General features: G+C 34.9%; 1 protein-coding gene across 1 annotated transcript in view; it reads left to right on the top strand.

The window, feature by feature from the left end:
* Window positions 1-22,376, top strand: part of LOC111406876 (alpha-glucan water dikinase, chloroplastic) — a 32,733-nt gene that overhangs the window by 3,282 nt on the left and 7,075 nt on the right. The window contains exons 8-30 of the mRNA XM_023036240.1: window positions 834-895; window positions 2,437-2,513; window positions 3,208-3,359; window positions 5,697-6,035; window positions 6,122-6,229; window positions 6,340-6,438; window positions 6,548-6,688; window positions 6,797-6,885; window positions 7,512-7,646; window positions 13,460-13,622; window positions 13,710-13,799; window positions 13,880-14,065; window positions 14,617-14,679; window positions 14,754-14,816; window positions 14,919-14,978; window positions 15,089-15,241; window positions 15,395-15,478; window positions 16,206-16,382; window positions 16,471-16,577; window positions 16,776-16,989; window positions 17,081-17,184; window positions 17,343-17,475; window positions 17,642-17,767. Coding sequence (XP_022892008.1) covers window positions 834-895; window positions 2,437-2,513; window positions 3,208-3,359; window positions 5,697-6,035; window positions 6,122-6,229; window positions 6,340-6,438; window positions 6,548-6,688; window positions 6,797-6,885; window positions 7,512-7,646; window positions 13,460-13,622; window positions 13,710-13,799; window positions 13,880-14,065; window positions 14,617-14,679; window positions 14,754-14,816; window positions 14,919-14,978; window positions 15,089-15,241; window positions 15,395-15,478; window positions 16,206-16,382; window positions 16,471-16,577; window positions 16,776-16,989; window positions 17,081-17,184; window positions 17,343-17,475; window positions 17,642-17,767 — 2,925 coding nt within the window. The remainder of the gene's footprint in view (window positions 1-833; window positions 896-2,436; window positions 2,514-3,207; window positions 3,360-5,696; window positions 6,036-6,121; window positions 6,230-6,339; window positions 6,439-6,547; window positions 6,689-6,796; window positions 6,886-7,511; window positions 7,647-13,459; window positions 13,623-13,709; window positions 13,800-13,879; window positions 14,066-14,616; window positions 14,680-14,753; window positions 14,817-14,918; window positions 14,979-15,088; window positions 15,242-15,394; window positions 15,479-16,205; window positions 16,383-16,470; window positions 16,578-16,775; window positions 16,990-17,080; window positions 17,185-17,342; window positions 17,476-17,641; window positions 17,768-22,376) is intronic.

The raw sequence follows: 22,376 nt of genomic DNA, 5'->3' as shown, positions 1-22,376 counted from the left end.
TATATATATATATATATATTTTGATAATTAATCATATAATTTTATTAAATATATTAGGAATAGAGTATATCGAGACAGATCACTGACATACTCTCTCAAATTGATGTTGGACAATCAAGAAGCATCAATGTGTCAATCATAAACTAATGATGATGGCGAGATAGAACTTTGTTATAGGACATGAGCTGTTTGGTTCTCGGTGGAGATGTGAGGAAGAGAAATCTCATGGCGACCCAGCACTTCACGAATAGAATTGGAATTATCTCATGATGCTTGGTACTCTTATGGAAAAATGGATAACTAGCAATCTGAAAAACACTCAACTAGCCTCGAAGCCATACGATTTTTAGAATAGGCTGATGGCATGGCCAAATATTTAGACTCAGTAGAAGACTTCGAGACACGAGCTTGCTTCTTACTTCTTCCAAGAAATAAATGCACTAGGAAGAAAAATACACCAATTGGTGATAGAATGATGAGTATCAGTACAGTCAGCCTAATCAAACATAAAATTCTAGAAGGAAAGAACAATTGCAGTTAGAGGTATGTTTGAGGTAAGGAAAAAGACGACGAACAGCAGCTAAATGGGTCTGGGAAGAAGCATGCATAAACTAATTGATTTGTTAAAAAACAAAATAGATATTAGGTGTGATGATGGTAAAATAATTTATACTTCCCACCAGCTGCTGAGGGATCAAATAAGGGGTCACCACCCTCCTCACTAAATTTTAAATTAACTTACATAGGAGTGAGGGTCGAATTGTTATCCTAAAGACCGTCTAAAGGGAGAAGCTATTGGGTGTTCTTATGCTGGTGCAGAAGTTTGCCTTTAGGATTATGCTAAAACAAGGATTCTAGTTGCAGTGGAAGTTTCTCAAACTACATATCAGACCATGTAATCACAATTTCATCGACAAGCACAAATAGTATAATAATTCTAATAGTAGTTGTGCAAAAATCCTATTTTAAACAAGAAGGAATGAAGATAAAATCTATTACAATTAGAAATCTTAAATATCCTTTTGTAAATATCTAACCTTTATTCTATTTATAATAGGATTGTCTTAAGGAAACTAAATTCTAAAAAGAAATAACCTAAAATCCTAATCTAAAACAAAGTACAAATCCTATTCTCAAAAAAGAAAGAAAAAGATAAAATCTTTTACTACTACAAATCCTAAATATCCCATTATAAATAATTAACTTTCATCCTATTTATAGGTTGTCCTACATCATCTCTCCCACTTGAAATAAAAAAAACTCATTCTCGAGTTTGGTTGAAGAAAGAAAATCAATCAATCTGGAGGAAAATATTATCAATACTGATATTAAAGAGATGTCAATTTCTTAATTTGCTCGATACTTTGAAGTCAACTTCGTTCCTACCATTTTCATTCTATTTTCTTCACGAACAATTCCTACGTGGCATTCCTTCATAAACAAAGCATGGTTCAATCTATCATCCTTGAATCTGCTCTCGATAAAGATCACTAATGTTATTTTCAATTCTTCACACTTTTTATCTTATGCTATGATGTCTAGTGATGCTCTCTTCAATACAAAAGAATTGGCATGGGCCTATTTGGTGCAGAAGTGTTTGTAAAATGTAACAAATAAGAACGATTTGGGATAATCTTGTCTTGCATAAAAGTGTACAATACATTTATAGGCAAAATTATTCTCTAATCCTATCAACACAAGAAAACTAAATTCTAAAGTGAAATAAACTAAAATCCCAATCTAAAAGAAATTAAGAACCTATTCTAAACAAAAGAAAGAAAAAATCTATTACTACTAAAAATCTTAAATATCGTATTATAAATAACTAACTTTTATCCTATTTATAATAGGATTATCCTAAATCATAATTCTTATTACTGGAATTTCCCAAATGCTTTCAAACTAAGAATCGTATAGAGTAAAAGTGAAATCTATATGCGTAGTATGAAATTTCTAAAACTATGCCGCGGTGCCTGCTTCAAATGACAGAAGGACCACTTTAAGGTACGAACTTGAGTAGAAGAATGAGAGAACATGTCTAGAGTGGGAGTCATAAAGATTTCTTCCTTCATATCACTTCTTTAAGCGACAAACCTGAGTAGAAGAATGAGAGAGCATGTCTAAATTGGGAGTCATAATTTTTTTTCCCTTCATATGGATGTAAAAATGCATTATTCACATTAATATGACTACTGACCATCCTTACGATGTAGCAATGACCATAATAGTGTGGATAATAGTTCATTTGGCCATAAGAGCAAATATTTCCTCATTATCAAAATCATATTCATATCAAATTCCAAGTGCTAGCAGACAAGCTGTATACATCTCAATAGAGCTATCATAAAATAACTTGACGGTGTAAACATATTCACATCGATCAGCTTTTACTCTAGCAAGACAAAGGATGATGCCCCAATTATGATTACCTTGAAGAGCTCGAAGTTCACTCGACATAGCTGTCGCCGATACTCTTGAGTGGAAGCTTGAGAGTAAGATTGGGTACAGAACTAGTATCAAGAGAGAGCGGAATAAGAGAAACCATACCTATCAGGAGTTTGTAAAACCTGAGCAGATTGACGAGGCTCATGCATAATTGGATTAGATGTCACTGATATAAAAGACCTAGTTGAAAGCGAGTAACATGACTAGATATATCATCAAAAGAAAGAAGTAATGTAGATGAAGAAATAGGAAAGGGCGAGACAAAAAAAAATATTGGTTTTCAAAGAAAATCACATTTTGAGAGATGCGAAGTTTGTTAATGTCTGCATCATAACGTAAACTCTTAATGAAAATTACTATGAGCAAGGAAAATACACTTAATTGCCTGTGCAGCAAGTTTGTGAAATTTAAGGTGAGGTAAGTGAACAAAACAAACGCAGCCAAAAACATGCATAGAATTATAGTAAAGAGGAACACAAATAAACGAGAATGTGAAGAATCAAGATTTAAAGTAGGGGAAGACATAATTAATTAAATACATAGTCGCAGATAATGCTTCTACCCAAAGTCTAGAAAGCACATAGGATTCAAGTATCATAGTATGAACTACATCTAAAAGATGTCGATTTTTATGCCGTGCCATTCTATTCTATTGAAGAGTGTAGGGATAAGAACGTTGAGAGATAATACTGTTTTTTTGTAGAAAAGAATGAAATTCCAAGACATTATTCCCTAAGCTCGGTGCATAATATCTTAATACAGGTAGAAAATTGAGTTTCCACATGGACGATAAAAGCTTGGAAGGTGGAAAATGCATTAGCTTTAGAATGGAGAAAATAGACCTAAGTGAAACGACTATAATCTCCAATAAACGTCATAAAAAGAAAGCACGTGGAAGCATGAGTACCCTATTGGTAAAAAACTAAAGATTTGGTTTTGTCAAGCTTTTAAAATGCACAATTAAAACACATTTCGAGAAAATTCGTTTGTATTACTTAAAGAACCATGTTTCAAGTGTATTAAAATGATAGAATTTGGATGACCCAATATCTTATGTCAAAAATAGTTATTTTTAGCGATAGATCAACTTACATAAATCGAATGAAGAAAGAAAGATGATTGAATAGAAAAAAGATGTCCCACTTTAGGCCTTATCACTATCACCTCTCCCGATTCTTGATCGTGACTCACAACCATAAGATCAAAATGAATAGCACAATTATCTTCTACCAATTGTCCAACATAAATTAAATTGGTAGATAAACTTGGAGACGCGGAAACTTGAATGAATCAAGAATCCAGATTACCAACCACTATAATAGGAAGCACACTACCACTAGTTATCTGAATATGCTGCTCACCATCATACTTATGAACATTATGTAGAGCTTCCAGATTTCTAGTCATGTGATTGGAAGCAGTAGAGTCAATTAACCAAGGAGAGGTAAGAAAATATGACTTACCCTGGAGACCAAAAGCATAGAGAGCTGAAACAATCATAAGTTGAACTACTTGGGTCTAAGAGTGTAAGCACCTTGGACAGCAACCTAGTTGGGGGCGACATATATGGAAAGCAGGATTCTATCAATTTTAAGGTCGCTCACCACAATCTTTAATAATATGACTTTCCTTTTTGAAATAGTTTTTGCTGCAATTCTTAACAATATTCTTTGCAACAGTAACACTGTGACGAGGATTTGGATCATCCTTTTCCTTGAGCGGCATAGGCTATATAGACCGTCTCAACATTAATAGCCTCTAGATTGATGTTGAGATGGGATGTGAGGTTTTATTCTTCACATAAGAGTTCTCCCAAAGATACATTCAAGGATGAGACCAGTTTGTGATAGAAACTCTGGCCATAGTTTCATTAAAAAATGATCCTGTTTGCTTTTAGAATGGACCTCTTGAAGGGCAACCAATGTTGTTTTAGAAATCTTGGACTACACCAAACCAAATAATCACTCCATAAATCAAGAACCCAAAATAAAATTATTCAGTAAATAGATTCCCGTGATGACAGTTGTTGATCTAACTCCAATTGAAACTTTCGGGCAGGGTTATCTTGATCATAAATTCGTCTAAAGGAATCAAACATTTCCCTGGCAGTAATGAATGAATGGAGATTGTTAACCATGTACGGTTCAACAGAACTCGGTAGCCTAGAAGCAATCTTGACATCCTTCCCTTCCCTTCCCATACATGATGATTTGGAGTAAGAGAAGACTATCCAAATGATCCCATAGTTCCTTCCCTTTTAGAAATATTTTGAATTGAAATTCACAACTGGCATAATTTTTGCCATTAAAATGAACAGTGGAGTGTTCACTTATGCTGAAATATAATCAAAATTCTACAGCTCCAAAAAAAATAACTTGACACTTAACAAATTGAAGAAGAAATCGACTGCTCCAAAAAAAGGAATCCAACTACAAATCAAAATTATTATACAAACTCAAAATCTGAAAAAGAGACTGACTGCTCCACAGAATTGAAGAAGTTGACTGCTCAAAAATATTGAAGAAGCCGACTGGTTCTACACATAATTGTGACTGATAGGAGGTGTCGACTGTAAAAAAAAAATTGAATTGCTGGTAACCCAGCCATAAAAGCTTTCTATTGAGCCTCTAGAGAGGTTTCGACAGACTGAAAATCACCAAGAATGGCCCTCCAAGTTCCAACAGAAAGCGCCGACAGATAAGAATTTCTGACAGTCCTAAATTGTGAGGTGGCCAGAAATTTTCGAAGAAGTATGCCGAAAAGTGTTTAAATGAGGGGCTTTGATACCATGTCAATTGCTTTGAATGACCTCAATTGAGGTTTGCTTCTCATTAAATAATCGAATTAGAGCCTCTAAATAAGGTAAATTACAATTAAATCTTCTCCTTTATAAGGAATAGATTATCGAATTAAGTGGCCGTTTGGCCCCCATTCTCATTCTTTCTCTCTCTCTTATTTTCAACCATACAATCTTCCATAAAATAATATTATACGCAAATAAAAACTTTTCATTCTTTTTCAATCACACATTATTCAAAAAAATACTATTCCAACCATTAAAATTTGGCAAGAACGGGGGCCGAACAGGGGCTAAATCTTCTATATTAGGAATAGAGTATAAAATCAAATCTCCTATATAGGAAATAGAGTATATACTCAAATTTCCTATATTAGGAATAGAGTATATTCGGACAGCTAATTAACATTTTTCATTGTTGATGTGACTTTTGATTGACATGTTATTTTAACAGAGAGAATTTGAAGAAGCCAGAAAAGATTTACAAGTTGAAGTAGAGAAAGGTACGTCTGTTGATGAAATACGGAAAAAGATTGCCAAAGGAGAGATTCAGACTAAGGTTGCTAAGCAATTGGAGAAAAAGCGGCCTTTCAGTGTTGAAAGAATCCAGCGAAAGAAAAGAGATATAATGCAGCTTCTAAATAAGTTTGCTTCTAGGCCCATTGAGGAAAGTATATCCACAGAGTCACGAGAGTTATCCACGACTGAACGTTTTGCTAAAGCGAAGGAAGATCAAATTGATGGTCCTATTCTGAACAAAAAGAAATATAAACTTGCTGACAAGGAACTTCTGGTGTGTAGACCTGCTATCAGTTTTTATAGAAAAGAATATTGGGATATGTGTAATTCTTAAAGTTCTGATGACTTGTCTCATTGAAGGTACTTGTGGCAAAATCTTCTAACAAGACAAAAGTATATTTAGCTACTGATCTTCCAGAGCCAGTTATTCTTCACTGGGCTTTGTCCAAAAAACCTGGAGAATGGGCGGTATAATATGAATGTTTATTTATGCATTATAACTCTTGCAGATCACATGAGAAATGTAAATGTACTATTTAGTTATTACCACTAATTGAACAGAATGGGGCATATTACAGGCACCACCATCCAGTGCATTACCCCTGGGTTCAGTTTCTTTAGATAAGGCTGCTGAAACCAATTTTTCAACAAGTCCTTCTGATAATCCAACCGACAAGGTCTCCAAATTGAAATTTGATATTATTCTATATGCCTGAATACTGTAAAGCATATTTGGAGTATAAAAGGTTTATGAGCATACTCTTATACTTTATATTCAATTTTCAGGTCCAATCATTAGAAATAGTAGTTGAAGAAGACAATTTTGTTGGGATGACATTTGTTCTTTTGTCTGGAGGGAACTGGGTAAAGGATAGAGGGTCGGACTTTTACGTTGAGTTTGGCTGTCAATCCAAGCTGGTTCAAAAGGTCAAGTCTGAATCTAAGTGCCCCATTCCCATTACTATACTTCGTCATAGTACATCATTTCCATCAACATACTGACTAGACTTCTAGTACATTTTTTTCACACAGAAGGTTGCTGAGGATGGCAAAGGAACGGCAAAAGCTTTGTTGGATAAGATAGCAGAGAAGGAAAGTGAGGCACAGAAGTCCTTTATGCATCGGTGAGTAATATCCTTTGGATTTCAATGTCTGTGCCATCATCACTCTTACTATTCTTCATAAATTTTTAAAGTGTTTGTGTTACCATACAAATACATGATGTTGTGTTCTTATGATAATCTCATGTAGCACATCTCACTGAATATATGGGCTTTTTAACCTTATGGTGTTTAGCACATAGCATTCTTTAAAACATTTTTTAACTCTATTTCTTTTTTATTTTTCTATTGTCTAGGCTACATTAGTATCCTGTCATAGATAGGACTTCGCAAATCATATAACTTAATAGAAAAAGTAATGAGGGATCCACGTGCTGCACTAAAAGTTGGTTCAGCTTTCATTGCATCTGTAAAAGGCATTTTACTATAAGAACAATTTGTATTCAATTGACAAAATAAATTGAATGTCACTACTATCAAAATCTTCAAATATGTGTTACAATAGCTTGTTTTTATTGGGGGTAGATGATGAACTCTGGCTCATTAATGATGCCTGATGAAAACGGATGTTCCATAATATGCAGAATCCCATTTTAGTTGATCTTTTGACCAATTCCATTCTAAGTTGTCAAAAACTGACGTGATGGTCTTATATATTGAAGTATAAAGCACTTTATTCTTTTTCTCAGATTTAATATTGCAGCAGACCTGATGGAAGAAGCCACAAAATCTGGAGAACTGGGTCTTTCTGGAATTCTTGTGTGGATGAGATTCATGGCAACAAGACAATTGATATGGAACAAAAACTACAATGTAAAACCACGGTATAAAATTTCTATATTTTCTTTGTTCGTTTATTTAGATTATATTATTTTTGTTACTCAAAATTTTAATGATCATCTCCTAAGATACGTGGCCTCGTAATGGTGGACTAGCAATTTGCATCTATGGAAAATTTTTCCTGCTTATATGCAGATTCATTTCCCTTCTCATCAGATCTTGAAGAGGCTTCGTGCTTCTTAGTGCGTTATAATCATTATCATGTTGTTGTTATCATGTAATTTTTATTTTCGTTTGTCTTTGTTAAGAAAATAAATAAATTAGAATAACATAGATTAAGCAAGAGTTTATTGGATTTATTGTGTTTTCATGTTTGTACTCTATTTCCATACTATAATCTTAATTTACTCTATATAATGAAAGTGGAGGAGATGAAAACAATTATCTTATTCTCTCCAAAGTTTATTGTATACAATTTATATTCTAACATAGTATCAAACCAATTTCTCTAGGGTTTGTAGGGTTGGCAGCGGCCCGCCCCCTCCTCGCAGGGCATTTTCCCATCCCGTTACCCATTTAACGCGGGGTAGTTGTCCCATTTACGTACCCATTATTAATTAATTTATTTTTTTATAATTTTTGATAATTTATTTTATTGTCTCCATTCATTCAAGTGATACAATAATATGATTATTAAAATTTTAAATTAATTTATTTATTTTTAAAAGTTGAACTTTATTCGAACAAATTTTTTTTTAAACTAAAGTTTATATTATTTATCATATTCTTTAGATAATCTTAGTTGTCATCTTCTATTAGAATTAATAAAATTTTGTGAAGTTTTTCAATTTAAAGTATTGAATTTTTTATTAAAAAAAATAAAAAAATAAAAACGGCGGGGTGGGGCAGGCCCTGTTACCCACACCCGCCTCGGGGTGGAATTTCCCTTCCCGCACCTTTCTCGATTACCTGATTTACTCGGTAATCTTCCCCTCGATTGGGGGCGAGGCCCGCGAGTATCAGGTTTGACTGGTATTTTTGTCATCCTTTGTACTTTCTACAGCTTATTCTTTCGACAACAAAAATACAAAAATAAAATTGGTACCGTATCTCAAATTTTCTTCCTATCGCTTCCGCTGCCTTGTTCGTGTCTCATTTGACAGCTTTCACAGTGGGGGTGTTAAAGTAGTTGATTAAAGTTGTGCGTGCTATGTAATTTTCACCCCCATCCTAGAAGTATGTTTACCGTGTAATTTTTGCAGTGTTCAACGTTCGGTTGGGATTTCTGTCGTAATTCTGTGGGGGTTGATGGTTGTACAAAGTGGGATTTCCCATGGTATTATTTCTATTGCAGTGTTCGTGGTGGTGCCAAAAGCTCTTGGATTGTGCCTTCTCTCTAGTGCTTCGACGCGTTGGACTTGCTTGTCATCGACGAATGTGGAGGCTGAGCAACTTTGTGAGTCGATTGTGTGGGCTGTAAGGGTTACGATTTAATATGTGGTGGGCTAATATATAGTGAGCAGCGTGTTTTCCTTTTGGTCCAATTTGATGTGGGATGTTTGTTGGGCCAAATTTATGTTGGTGTGTTTCTTTTTCGGGTTCGTGAGTTTATTTAAAATATTGGGATGTTGGTGCATTATTTTGGGCTGAGGTTTAGTTATACTTGGGCTTCATATTTTAGCCAACTATTGGCCCATTATTTCATGGGCTTGATTTCCTTTTTAAAGTTTGTGGGTCGATTGTTTTGGACTTCCGATTGAGGTTTATTTTGAGCCTATCGATGTTGGTTTTTGGGCGTCATTAATTATTGTTGGTTTTACTGTTGCTGGGCTAGCCAATTGTTTTGTGGACTTGTTTGTGGTGGGTTGTTGGTCTTATTATCTACAGTCCAAGTACTCATTTGTGTGGTTAATATCATGCCATTCAGTTGTGGACATAAGATCGGAGTGGACATGGTTTTAGTTCTCGGGGTAGACAATACGCTAGAGGAGGTGGGTGTCAATATACCGTGAACCTCGAAAATGTACTCACTGTAATTCTATAGGTTACTCCATAATTATTGTTGGGACTTACATGGTAAATCATCTGGTTCTTCTCATTAGGTCTTGTCTAATGAGGACCATCACACGATATTTGAACTAGTGCCGAACTCTATATGAAAATCGAAGTTTGATTCTTATGTATATCATAGGATGAGTATGCTGAGTTCTTAGCTTATAAACGGGCCAAGTCCACTTATATAGCTACTTTCGCTCAGTCACGTGATGTATCTTTTCACTGTATATTGTTATCCTCTCACAATTTGTGGATTATCAATTCTGAAGCAACTGAAATGTATTTATTGGATTCGTCGAGATTTGTAGGCTTGAACCTGCAGCTTTCGCCTTGACAGGGTGAAAAATACGAATCGGAAGCCCTTGATCGCAACGTTACTCTTTAGTTTTCTGTTGAGGTCTATCTTGTAGATGTACTCCAATTGGATCAGGCATGACTGGTTTGTCTACTTTTCTTCTTGATTATCACCTGTTACTTCTTCCAAATTTAACTCTTCAATTTTCTATAACGTTTTATCCTTCCTTGTGTGTTTTCCAAGATTTTAAGGCAAAGAAGATGATTAGTATGGGACATGAAGTTGATGGGTTATATTATATGGATTTTTCACCAGTCTCTTTTCGAGCTCTCCAGTCTTCTGTTTCACCCATGCAGTGACATTGTTGTCTTTGTCATCCTTCTATCTCCATTTTAAAACGTCAAGTTATGAATCCCCATAATGTATCCATCCTTGAATGTGAAGCTTGTCAGCTTAGTAAACATCATTGGGTGTCTTTTCCTTTAAGAATTATTAGTCGTGTTTCTAGTTTATTTGAAATCGTTCATTTTAATGTTTGGGGACTAATCAATATTTCCTCTAATAAATTTCAATATTTTGTCACTTTTGTGGATGATTATTCTCGTATGACTTTGTTATTCTTAATGAAAAATCTGAGTTACCTTCTATCTTTCAAATCTTTCATACGCTTGTCAAAGCTCAATTTAACAAAAAAAAATCTGTATTTTGTGGTCTGATAGAATGTCTGCTTCTTTGACACTATCTTTCTCCTCCAAAGTTATTATTTATTAAACGTTTTGCTCTTATAATCCGCAACAAAATGAAGTTACAGAATGCAAAAATCGTCATTTGTTAGATGTTAGTCATGCTCTCCTTTATTATATGCATGTTCCTAAATGTTTTTGGAGTGCTACTATCCTTAGTGCATGCTATCTCATTAATGACATGCCATCTTCCGTTTTAGGTGGAGTATCCCCTTTCCCTATTGTATTTTTCTCCTCTCCACAGTACTTGTTAGCTTTCAAGGTTTTTGGATGTGTTTGTTATGTTCATCACTTTGGTTCCAGTCATGACAAACTTGACTCACTCTACATAATGCATTTTCCTTGGTTACTTCTAAACACAAAAGGGATATCGTTTTTACAATCATTCTCTATAATGCTATTTTATAAGTGTAGATATCACTTTTGACAAGTCCACAACTTTTGTTTTTTTTATCGTAGTACGTCACCTGAATTTACCCTAATCGTGTTTACTTACTCGTTCCTTATCTACTGATTGGTCTTTCTCCAAAACCAGACTCGTTTCCATCTACTGCACTAGAATCATCCTCTTCTAATGAGGAACCACCTCCTCCTTTCCAAGTTTACGCTAGACGATCTAAGCTACCAATGCTTACTGCCCTATCTGTCACCTTGTCGTCTATAATTCCTGCATCAGCCATCTCTTTTGATCCTAAATCATTGCCTATTGCTCTTCGGTAAATGTACTTTGTAACTAAACATCCTCTAAGTCACTATGTCACTTTTGATTCGTCATCGTCTTCATTTTCCAGTTTCACATCCCAGCTTTCTAATGTTTTTATATCTAAGACACTGATAGAAGCCTCATTTGATTTTGAGTGGCGAAAGGAGATGGGATTGGAAATGGCGTACTTGCACTGGAACAAGACTTGAGAACTCGTCCCTTCACCATATGGGATACATCTTGTGGGCAATAGATGAGTTTATGTTTCAAAGTTCAGTCATGATGGGACTGTTAATTGATTGGAAGCCCGATTGGTTGCTAAAGGTTATACACAGACCTATTTATGATGAGATATTCTCTCCTATTGCTAAAATCTCTTCATTTGCATTTTAATATATATTGTTGCTAATCTTTGTTAGCTACTATTTCAATTGGATAATAAGAATGCCTTCATGATGATTGACACTAAGAGGTTTATATGCAGCAATTACCTGGGTTTGTTGTTGAGGAAGAGTGCCGGAACTATGTAAGTTGAAAAAAGGCTTTGTATGGATTAAAGCAATCACCAAGAGCATGGTTTGTAAGTTTTCGGAGGTTGTTCTGAAATTTAGTCTTCAGAGGTATCGGACAGATTATTCAGTATTTCATCTACAAATTGGTGTAGGTTATGTCGTCCTCGTAGTTTATGTAAATGATATTGTAATCACTGGTGATGATGCAGAAGGGATTGGCCGATTGAAATAGTTTTTACTACAACATTTTCAAACTAAAGATCTAGGCAAGTTTCGATATTTCTTGGATATTGAAGTTGCTAGTTGTTGAGCAGGTATCCATCAAAAGAACCAATTGTCGAGAGAATTAAGATGAATTTCTGCATTTCTTTGCGATGTTTATCTATCTATAAATATGTACAATCTTTAAAGTATACAAGGAAACTATATTTTACAATCCCTAAAAACCAGGAACTATTTTAATTGAAATATAATTGCTAAATATAAAGATAATATCCCTATTGATACATGTCAATAGTATCAACTTATTTCAGAGAAATATGTACTTGACATGTTAGATAAAACAAGTTTTCTTGGAACTCGACCAGTTGGTATTTCTATGGATCCTAATGCAAAGCTTTTTAATGATGAAGGAGAACCGATTGGAGAACTAGGAAAATATCGTCTTTTGGTTGGAAAATTGAACTATCTTACCATCACACGACTAGATATTTCCTATGTAGTTAGGTTATTAGTCAGTTTTTGGATGCTCATCGGATTTCTCATTGGGAAGCTGTGATGCGTATTATTTGATATTTGAAAAAGGATCCAAGTCTTGGATTATTATATAAATCAAATGGACATATTACAGTAGAAAGATTTATGGATGCAGATTTGACAGAATCTCTGTTGGATAGTAATCTACTATAGATTTTTGAATTTTTTCTCGGTGGTAATCTTGTTTCTTGGGAAGGTAAAAAACAAATTGTAGTAGTAAGTTTAAGTGCAGAAGCAAAATATAGGGTGATCACTCATACTACTGGTGAGTTAATATAGTTGTAGCACTTTTTTCGAGAAATCAATCTCCCACCTACTCCTATTCCAATGTTTTTTTGATAATCAGGCTGCTCTACATATTGCGTCTAATTCAGTCTTTCATGAGAGGACCAAACACATTGAAATTGATTGTCACTTTGTTTGAGACAAAATTGTGAGTGGTGATATATGTACACCATTTATGAAGACATAAGACCATCTTGCTTATATATTTACAAAGTCGTTAAATAATTCTCTGTTGAAGTTTCTTTATTCCAAGTTAGGCTTATATGATATATATGCTCTAAATTGAGCGGGGATGTTAAGGAAATAAATAAATTAGAATAACATAGATTAGGCAAGAGTTTATTTGGTTTATTGTGTTTTCATGTTTGCACTTTACTTCCATACGTGTAATCTTGATTTACTCTATACAATGGAAGTGAAGATGAGGAAGACAGTTATCTTCTTCTCTCCAAAGTTTATTTTATACAATTTATATTCTAACAGTTTGTAAATGCCAACATTGTTGCAGTGAGATAAGCAAAGCTCAAGACAGGCTTACAGACTTGCTCCAGAATGTTTACAGAAGTCATCCACAATGCCGTGAAATTCTGAGAATGATTATGTCAACTGTCGGTCGTGGAGGTGAAGGAGATGTGGGTCAACGAATAAGGGATGAAATATTGGTCATTCAGGTCTATATCTGAGGATTTCTGTTTTTATCTTTTCTTTTAACATAATTTGGTTCCTTGATTTTATTTTTATTTTTTTTTTACCTGCAGAGAAACAATAACTGCAAGGGTGGAATGATGGAAGAATGGCATCAAAAGCTGCATAATAATACTAGTCCTGATGATGTTGTAATATGTCAGGTATTCAGATTGTTGATCTAATTGGACTCTATATATAGTTTTTCTATGTACAACTTAAATTACATATTTTTCTTCTGCAGGCATTGATTGACTATATTAAGAGTGACTTTGACATTGGTGTTTATTGGAAGACCTTAAAGGATAATGGAATAACAAAAGAGCGCCTTCTTAGCTATGATCGTGGCATCCACTCTGAACCAAATTTTAGGAGAGATCAAAAGGATGGACTACTGCGTGATCTGGGAAATTACATGAGAACATTGAAGGTTAGTGCTAAAATGTTTTGATTAGATCTATATTTAGTTCTCATTTGTATGTGTATTTTCCTGTGGAAACTGCATTCTGACCATGAGGGCAGTTTTTGTGGAAATGATTAAATTTTCCAATTGTACTGTCTTCACGATGGTATGAATCTGAGTGTGTCTAAATCTGGAATGAAAAGCCTGGTTGAATAGTAGTACCAATCTTTTCAGTGTACTACTACAACTACTAATTTTTCAACTTCCTATGTATCTGAATTATCACTGAATTAGTAGAAACCCTAAAGTGAAATCAAATAATCTAATTAGCAGTACTGCTCAACTCGATGAAAAAAAAAAAAAAAAAAAAAAAACCCCCAAAAATTTTTTTTTTTTTTTTTTTTTTTTTTTTTTTTTTAACCAAAAACTGAATGCCTGCACTCGATGATTTCTCATATTGCCTAAAGGGGAGGGTGTGACCTGGTGGACTGTTTAGTGGACTAATTTTTTACACATTTCTTTGCTTTTAATTATGTTTCGTCGTGTTGAAAATTTCAATCAAAACATAATATGTGCAGGCAGTTCATTCAGGTGCAGATCTTGAATCAGCTATTGCAAATTGCATGGGCTACAAAGCTGAGGTAATGTCTTCATGATTTTTGTGTGCCTATCTGTCGTATATTTGAAATTGTATCTTAAGTACATATTAATTCAGGGACAAGGCTTCATGGTTGGCGTGCAGATAAATCCAGTATCAGGACTTCCATCAGGATTTCCGGTAGTTCATATGTTTTTGCACTGTAGATGATCCTTTTTAACATCCCTTGTATATAAAAGACATTCTAAATTTTTCTGTGATGTTCTGTTATAATCAAAACAGGAACTACTTCAGTTTGTCTCAGAACATGTTGAAGATAAAAATGTCGAAGCCCTTCTGGAGGTATGCAAATCCTTTTGGTTGGTTTGCTGTTTCTCTTTCGATGATTAGCCACTCGAAGCACTCCATTTTCTTTGCTTTTCTTGGTTCTGAGAAAGAATTCTTGCACTTAGGGATTGCTAGAGGCTCGTCAAGAGCTTAGACCTCTGCTTCCTCAACCAAACAACCGTCTTAAGGATCTTCTGTTCTTGGACATTGCCCTCGATTCTACAGTTAGAACAGCTGTAGAAAGGGGATACGAAGAATTGAATAATGCAAGTCCAGAGGTGTGCTATTCTTTGTCCATTTTTTTGCCTGCATAAATCCATTATTAGTTTAAATTATGGTAGTTATTCTTTGAATAATTTTTGCTCAATCAGATTCTCTTTGTATTTTGGATGTGACTGGTTTTTTGTATTCTTCAATTTCTGTTTCTGCAGAAAATTATGTATTTCATATCTCTTGTTCTCGAAAATCTCGTACTTTCAATGGACAATAATGAAGACCTCATCTATTGCTTAAAGGTAAGTCCGAATGAAATTAATTTGGAATTTGTATTTCCATTCTTTTCTGTAAGTGATTACAGAGGACATAAAATAGTAAATATTAAGCCTGGATATTTTAAGCACTTAATTGTCATAGCAACGGGGTTATATCCTTTTCTGTGATTGAACTTGAATCTCTGGTCAAGCAAGGCAAAAACTAATCAATATCTTCTAGGTCCATACAACAATACAGTCTAATGGTGTCTTCTTCTTCTTCTTCTTCTTCTTTCCTTTTTTCCTTATTGGTATAAAAAAAGTTCCCAAATATCTTCTCTTCGAGTTTAAATGATGATCATCTTTTTTAAGTTTATGCGCTTCTGTTCTTTATGAGTTATGACCTGCATAGTCTGATCTGTGTATAACAAGATAAGGATGGGTGTACATTGTACTTGATTTTTTTTGCCTGGCCTCTATAGTTTGATATATGATTAGATTTAGATGATGAATTTTTTTGTTTTCTCCTTGATTTCATTATCTCATGAAGTCAGAAGCCATTCCTGAATTTCAATTCTTTAGTTTGAGTTATAAATCACTCCATATTTGGCCCCCTTGCTGCTGCCACCAAAAATGATAATAAATGAAAACACAAAAGGAAAGCCCAATGATGCATATCTGCTTTGCATCTCCAGAGATAAATTATCTTAGTGGTTTGTCTTTGCTGCATTCAATGAATAGCACTCTAACAGCTTGTTTGTTAATCATGAAGGGGTGGAATCTAGCCCTAACGATGTCAAGGAACAAAGATAATGACTGGGCATTGTTTGCAAAATCAGTACTTGATAGAACACGACTTGCACTAGCAAGCAAGGCAGAGTCGTACCATCAGCTGATGCAGCCATCTGCAGAATATCTTGGTTCCAGGCTTGGGGTGGATGAATGGGCAGTATGTTACTCTTAACAATCTAAACTTTCATTGAATTTGTTTCATGCAACATTATCTTAAAGATAATTTCTATGATCATTTCATGTAGGTAAATATATTTACTGAAGAAATCATTCGTGCTGGATCAGCTGCTTCATTATCCTCCCTTCTTAATCGACTTGATCCTGTTCTTCGACAAACTGCTCATTTGGGAAGGTTGATAAATATCTGTTAGAATTTCAAAAGCAGTTTGCAGTTATTCATTTAGAGGCAATGATCTAAATATGTTCTGATCAATTTTAGTGTTGAAGAAACTTCAGCACTACTAATTTTCTTTCATCTTTAAAGAAGATTACTTTTTGCTCTTATTATCTGATTTGGGTAACTTAATGTTACTTCTCTGTTCTGAAACAGTTGGCAGGTTATCAGCCCAGTTGAAGCTATAGGATATGTAGTAGTGGTGGATGAGTTGCTTTCCGTTCAGAATAAATCTTATTCAAAACCAACAATTTTGGTGGCAAAATCTGTCAAAGGGGAGGAAGAAATTCCTGATGGTGTTGTCGCTGTGCTGACACCGGACATGCCTGATGTTTTGTCTCATGTTTCTGTTCGCGCACGAAATAGCAAGGTAGTATTACTACCTTTTTTGAGCCCCTAAGAGTGATTGTCACATAATAAAAATTGCAATGACATTCAAAAAACATGTTCTTGCTTGGTAGGTTTGCTTTGCTACATGCTTTGATCCCAACATATTGGCTGGGATCCAAGCAAACGATGGGAAGTTATTGCAGTTGAAACCTACACCTGCAGATGTAGTTTTTAGGTAAACTATGTTATAATTAAGAAATAACTTCGTCCAATATAATAGTATTTCTTATTGCACTGTGTTTGTAATATTTTTCACATTCATTACAAAATGCAAACTCCAAGCTCTACAAAATATGACATTTTTGTGTGGTCTCCTTCTCAATTTATCTACAGCGAGGTGAAAGAGGATGAGCTAACAAGTTCAACTAACTTGAGTGAGGTAGCGTCGTTCCCATCTGTAACCTTGATTAGAAAGCAGTTTGCTGGTAGATATGCAATATCGTCAGAGGAATTCACTAGGGAACTGGTGAGCCTTGCTGTGTCACTTTAAATTACATTTAAGTAGTTTCTTTGTTTCTTTTTCCTGTATCCTTTTAGAGTGAGACGTGCAGAATTATTATGGGATTAAAAATGCTGCCCGGATTTTTTTCATAAAGCAGGCTTACTTAATGTACAAACTTTTATTTGCCTAGGTTGGAGCCAAATCGCGCAATATCGCGTATCTCAAAGGAAAAGTACCATCTTGGGTTAAGATTCCCACCTCAATTGCCCTGCCATTTGGTGTCTTCGAAAAAGTCCTTTCCGATAATGTCAATCAGGTTTTTCTCATTTTACCAACACACTGTTGTACAATTTACAGTTCAATCACTAGTTGCGTCTTAATTTTAAAGAAATTGTTTCTGCATGATTTGATTACATATCATCATCATCATGCATTAGACATCGCCAAAGTTAGCTAGAAGAAACATTCTTGTGGAAAACAAAGAAAATACTTTTTATTCATAATATCTTACTCCTCGATTTCTCTATATATACTACAATACAATTGATTTGGAAGGAAAGAAAATATTCTATCTGAAGGAAAACAAAATTATTTCCTAAATTAACTCTAATTATTCCATACAACATATATTACAATCTCCCATAATTGATACGTGATTTCCACACTCCCCCTCAAGTTGGATCGTAGATATTGATCATATCCAACTTGTAGATGCAATCATCGAATATTTGCCTTTGTAGTCCTTTAGTGAATACATCTGCAGTCTGTTTTTTGGTAGGGATGTAGATCATGCAAATAGTTCCACTTTCAACTTTCTCCTTGATGAAGTGTCTGTCCACCTCTACATGCTTGGTTCTATCACGTTGAACTGGGTTGAGTGAGATGTTGATAGCTGTTTTATTATCATAATAGAGTTTGATTGGAAATTTTGATGGAATCTGTAGCTCATCCAAAAGTTTCTTCAATCACAAACCTTCACATATTCCTTCAGCAGTTGCTCTAAACTCTGCTTCTACACTGCTTCTGACAACTACATTTTGTTTCTTACTTCTCTAGGTTACCAAATTTCTCCATACAAAAGTATAATAGCTAGTGGTTGATCTCCTATCTTTTGTTGTTCCCGTCTAGTCAACATTAGTGAATATTTCTACCTTTTTATTCTCATTTTTCTTGAATAGTAGTCCTTTTCCAGGGAAGCCTTTAAGATATCTCAGAATTCTATATACTGCTTCTAGATGTGTCTCCCTTGGAGCATGCGGGCTTACCACGCTTACTGGAAATGCAATATCTGGTCTAGTGTGAGATAAGTAAATTAGTTTTCCCTCAAGTTTTTGATATCTTTCCTTTTCAACAAATTCTCCGATATTATCTATTTTCCTTGCACTGTCCATAGGAGTATCACATGGTTTACACCCAAGCGTACCAGTTTCAGTTAGGAGGTCTATAACATACTTTCGTTGTGACACACTGATCCCTTTCTTTGATCTGACTAATTCTATTCCTAGAAAATATCGCATTTGTCCTAGGTCTTTCACTTCAAATTCTGCATCTAATCCTCTTTTTAGCCTCTAAATCTCAACTGTATTATCTCTGGTGAGAATTAGGTCGTCAACATAGACAATTAGAATAGTCCTTGTCCCATCTTTAAACAGTTTAAAAAAATAGTATGATCTGATAGCCCTTGTTGGTATCCCTATCCTTTTAACTCGCTTGCGAATCTTTCAAACCATGTCCTAGGTAATCGCTTGAGACCATATAGAAATTTCTTCGATTTGCATACTTTATTTCCTTCATTTCCTTTAGAAAATCCAGGTGGTGGCATCATATAGACTTCTTCTTTCAACTCCCCATTCAGGAATGCATTCTTAATATCAAGTTGTTGGAGTGGCCAATCCATATTTGTTGCTAGTGATAGTAGATCGGATTGTATTCAGTTTCGCAACTGGAGCGAATGTTTCTGTGTAATCATGCCATAGGTTTGAGTATATTTCTTTGCAACCAGACGAGCCTTGTACTGTTCTATCGTTCCATCTGCTTTATATTTTACTTTAAACACCCATTCACACCCAACAAGTCTCTTTCCCCTTGGTAGTTCCATCACATCCCAGGTTTTATTTGCTTCCAATTCTCTCATTTCACCCATTAATGCTCTTTTCCAATTGCAAATTTCTAAGGCCTCTTGGATGTTTCTTGGAATTTTTGTGCTATTAAGGTTAGAAACATATGTTCTAAATTTTGAAGATAGAGTATTATAAGCAACAAATTTAGAGATAGGGTGAAGGGTACATGATCGAGATTGTTTCCAGAGAGCAATAGGTAGATCATCAATGTTAGGTGATTTTGGAGAAAGCTCATGAGGATTTGGAGCTATCACCGGTTCCGACTCTCTTGGTGCCTCGAGTGTGAGTTTTTCCTTATCCTTTGACTTTGACTTTCTTGAGCAAACAATCATCTCCTTTTCATGTTGTTCTTTCTGTTCTTCCCCTGAGTTTAAGTTATCTTCTGTAAATGGCAAGTTAGAACGTGGTGGTGATCAGGGGCGGAGCCAGGATTTATGTTCAGTGCGGGCATCATTTTTCGACACCGAACTTCAAGGTTTTGGTCATAAATTTAATGATGATAAAAAAATAAAACAATATTACAACAACACTAAAAACGACATAATTTATATATTAAACTTGTTCCTTGCGAGTTTTCGTATTTTGATATCGTCGTACAATAACTTCATTATCGAGATTCAAAAATATATCTCTTCTACATAAACAATAGTACTATCATTCATCCACTGATCACCCATCCGATTGCGTAATCTATTCTTTACGATACTCATTGCAGAAAAAATTCTCTCCACAGTAGCGGTAGCAACCGGTAAAATCAATGCTAAAGTCAAAAGTCTGTAAATAAATGGATATACCTAATCTCTCTTTGTCAAAACTAACTTCTCTGCAAGATCACCAAGGCCATTCAACCTTTCAAACTCGTTGTTAGAGCGCATGTCAAAAATATAAGTCTCAAGTTGATCGCTAAGTACAACACCATCTACTGCAGAGAAATCTAATGGATAAAGCTCCGCAAGTCTAATCAAATTTTTCTTGTCAAAAGAAGAAAATGAATCTTGTGGGCATAAACAAGCTACTCAAAGGAGTAACTCTGTATTTACCTCCGAGAAACGATCATTCAATTCTTGAAGTTGTAAATCGATGACAGAGTAAAATAAATATACTCGATAATGATGTAAATTTGTAATTTCTGGAGAATTACGCTGAGGGCGACCACGAATTGCAAGGCGTACAAACATATCATCCATGTTGGGTACATGAATATAATGTTTTTGACAAAAAGAATATACTTCCAAAAAGGAGTCCCACCCTTCGTCTCTCATTATTTGGAGTCGTCGTTTGCACAATCTCACCAATTGCATTGCATTCACAATATCTTGATCTTTTCTTTGCAATGCCTTTGACAGTTCATTTGAAATCCCCAACACACTTCTCATCAACTGTAGATTAAATGCAAAATTAAATCTTTGTGTCAACTCCAATAAATTTGTTGCATCAGATCTTTGATCACAAGAGCAAGACTCATCTTCAATAATTATTACAAGTACATCTAAAACAGAAGAGAACATGGCAAGCAAGCTGACCAAAGAATTATAATGTGAAGCTGACCAAAGAATTATAATGTGAACTACATCGTGTATCACCAGAGCGCTGAAGGGTCGTTTCTTGATTAAGTCCCCGTCCACTTAGAATCTCACCTTTCTCCAATGCCTCAACAATAAAGTCTAATTGTTTTTCTCGAAGAAGATCACATCGTTTGGAAGATGCTCCAACAGTATTTATTACGTTCCCAACCACACCAAAGAAGTTAGTAATAGGGATTTTTTCTTTGCCACAGCCACAAGCGTAAGTTGGAGTTGATGAGCAAAATAGTGAATGTAAAAGGCACATGGACTCTTATTCAAAATGAGTGTTTTCAGACCATTAAACTTACCTTGCATATTACTTGCTCTATCATAACCTTGTCCTTTCAATCTAGACATACTCAAGTTATATCTAGAAAATACCTTATCAATTGCAGCCTTTAGTGATAGAGCCGTGGTGCTTGTAACATGTTCAATTCCTATGAAGCGTTCATTGACATGCCCACTATTGTCTACATAACGTAAAACAATAGACATTTGCTCCTTCATTGACACATCACAAGATTCATCAACTAGAATAGAAAATAGCGAGTCGCCAACATTTTTGATAATAACATTGATCGTTTCAATAGCACAAGCATTTACTATATCCTTTTGAACATCAGGTGATGTCAATTTGCAATTGTGAGGAGCATTTCCCAATGTGACGGCATTGATAACTTCATTATGAGCAGCCAAAAATTGATATTGCACTAAGAAGTTACCTGGATTGAGAGAATTCTCAGATTTATCATGACCTCGAAATGAGTGCCCTTGTCGCAAAAGAACTCGAACACAATCAATGGATTCATTAAGGCGTGTAACATATGCATTTCTTGCTTGTTCTGACTGTTTGTAGAAAACTGATTGAATGTGTTATTCATCAACACTTCACATTTAATGCGAGCTTGATTATGTGCACTATCATGAAGCCCAACATGAGTATGAAGCCTTTTTTTATCTTTCGAGTATGTAAAACCTTCGCTAACAAAAGACTCACCTCCACCTTGCTTTCCAGAACTTGTTTTGAAAAGATAACAATACAAACAATAAGCAGCATCCTTCTCTACACTGTACTCCAACCAACTACCGAACTCTTTCAACCACGAAGGATTGAATCGTCTAATTTGTTACTCCAAATTGTCGTTTTGGAAAGTCATGATCTTGGGGCTGACAAGGACCCTTTAACATATATGCTCTTCGAACTTCATCTCGGATGTTAGCATTATAATCCAAAATGGGT

The sequence above is a fragment of the Olea europaea genome, chromosome 12, assembly GCF_002742605.1.
Source record: "Olea europaea var. sylvestris chromosome 12, O_europaea_v1, whole genome shotgun sequence".
Taxonomy (NCBI): Eukaryota; Viridiplantae; Streptophyta; class Magnoliopsida; order Lamiales; family Oleaceae; genus Olea; species Olea europaea.
Note: the sequence above shows the minus strand (reverse complement) of the source record. Positions and strands in the feature narration are given on the sequence as shown.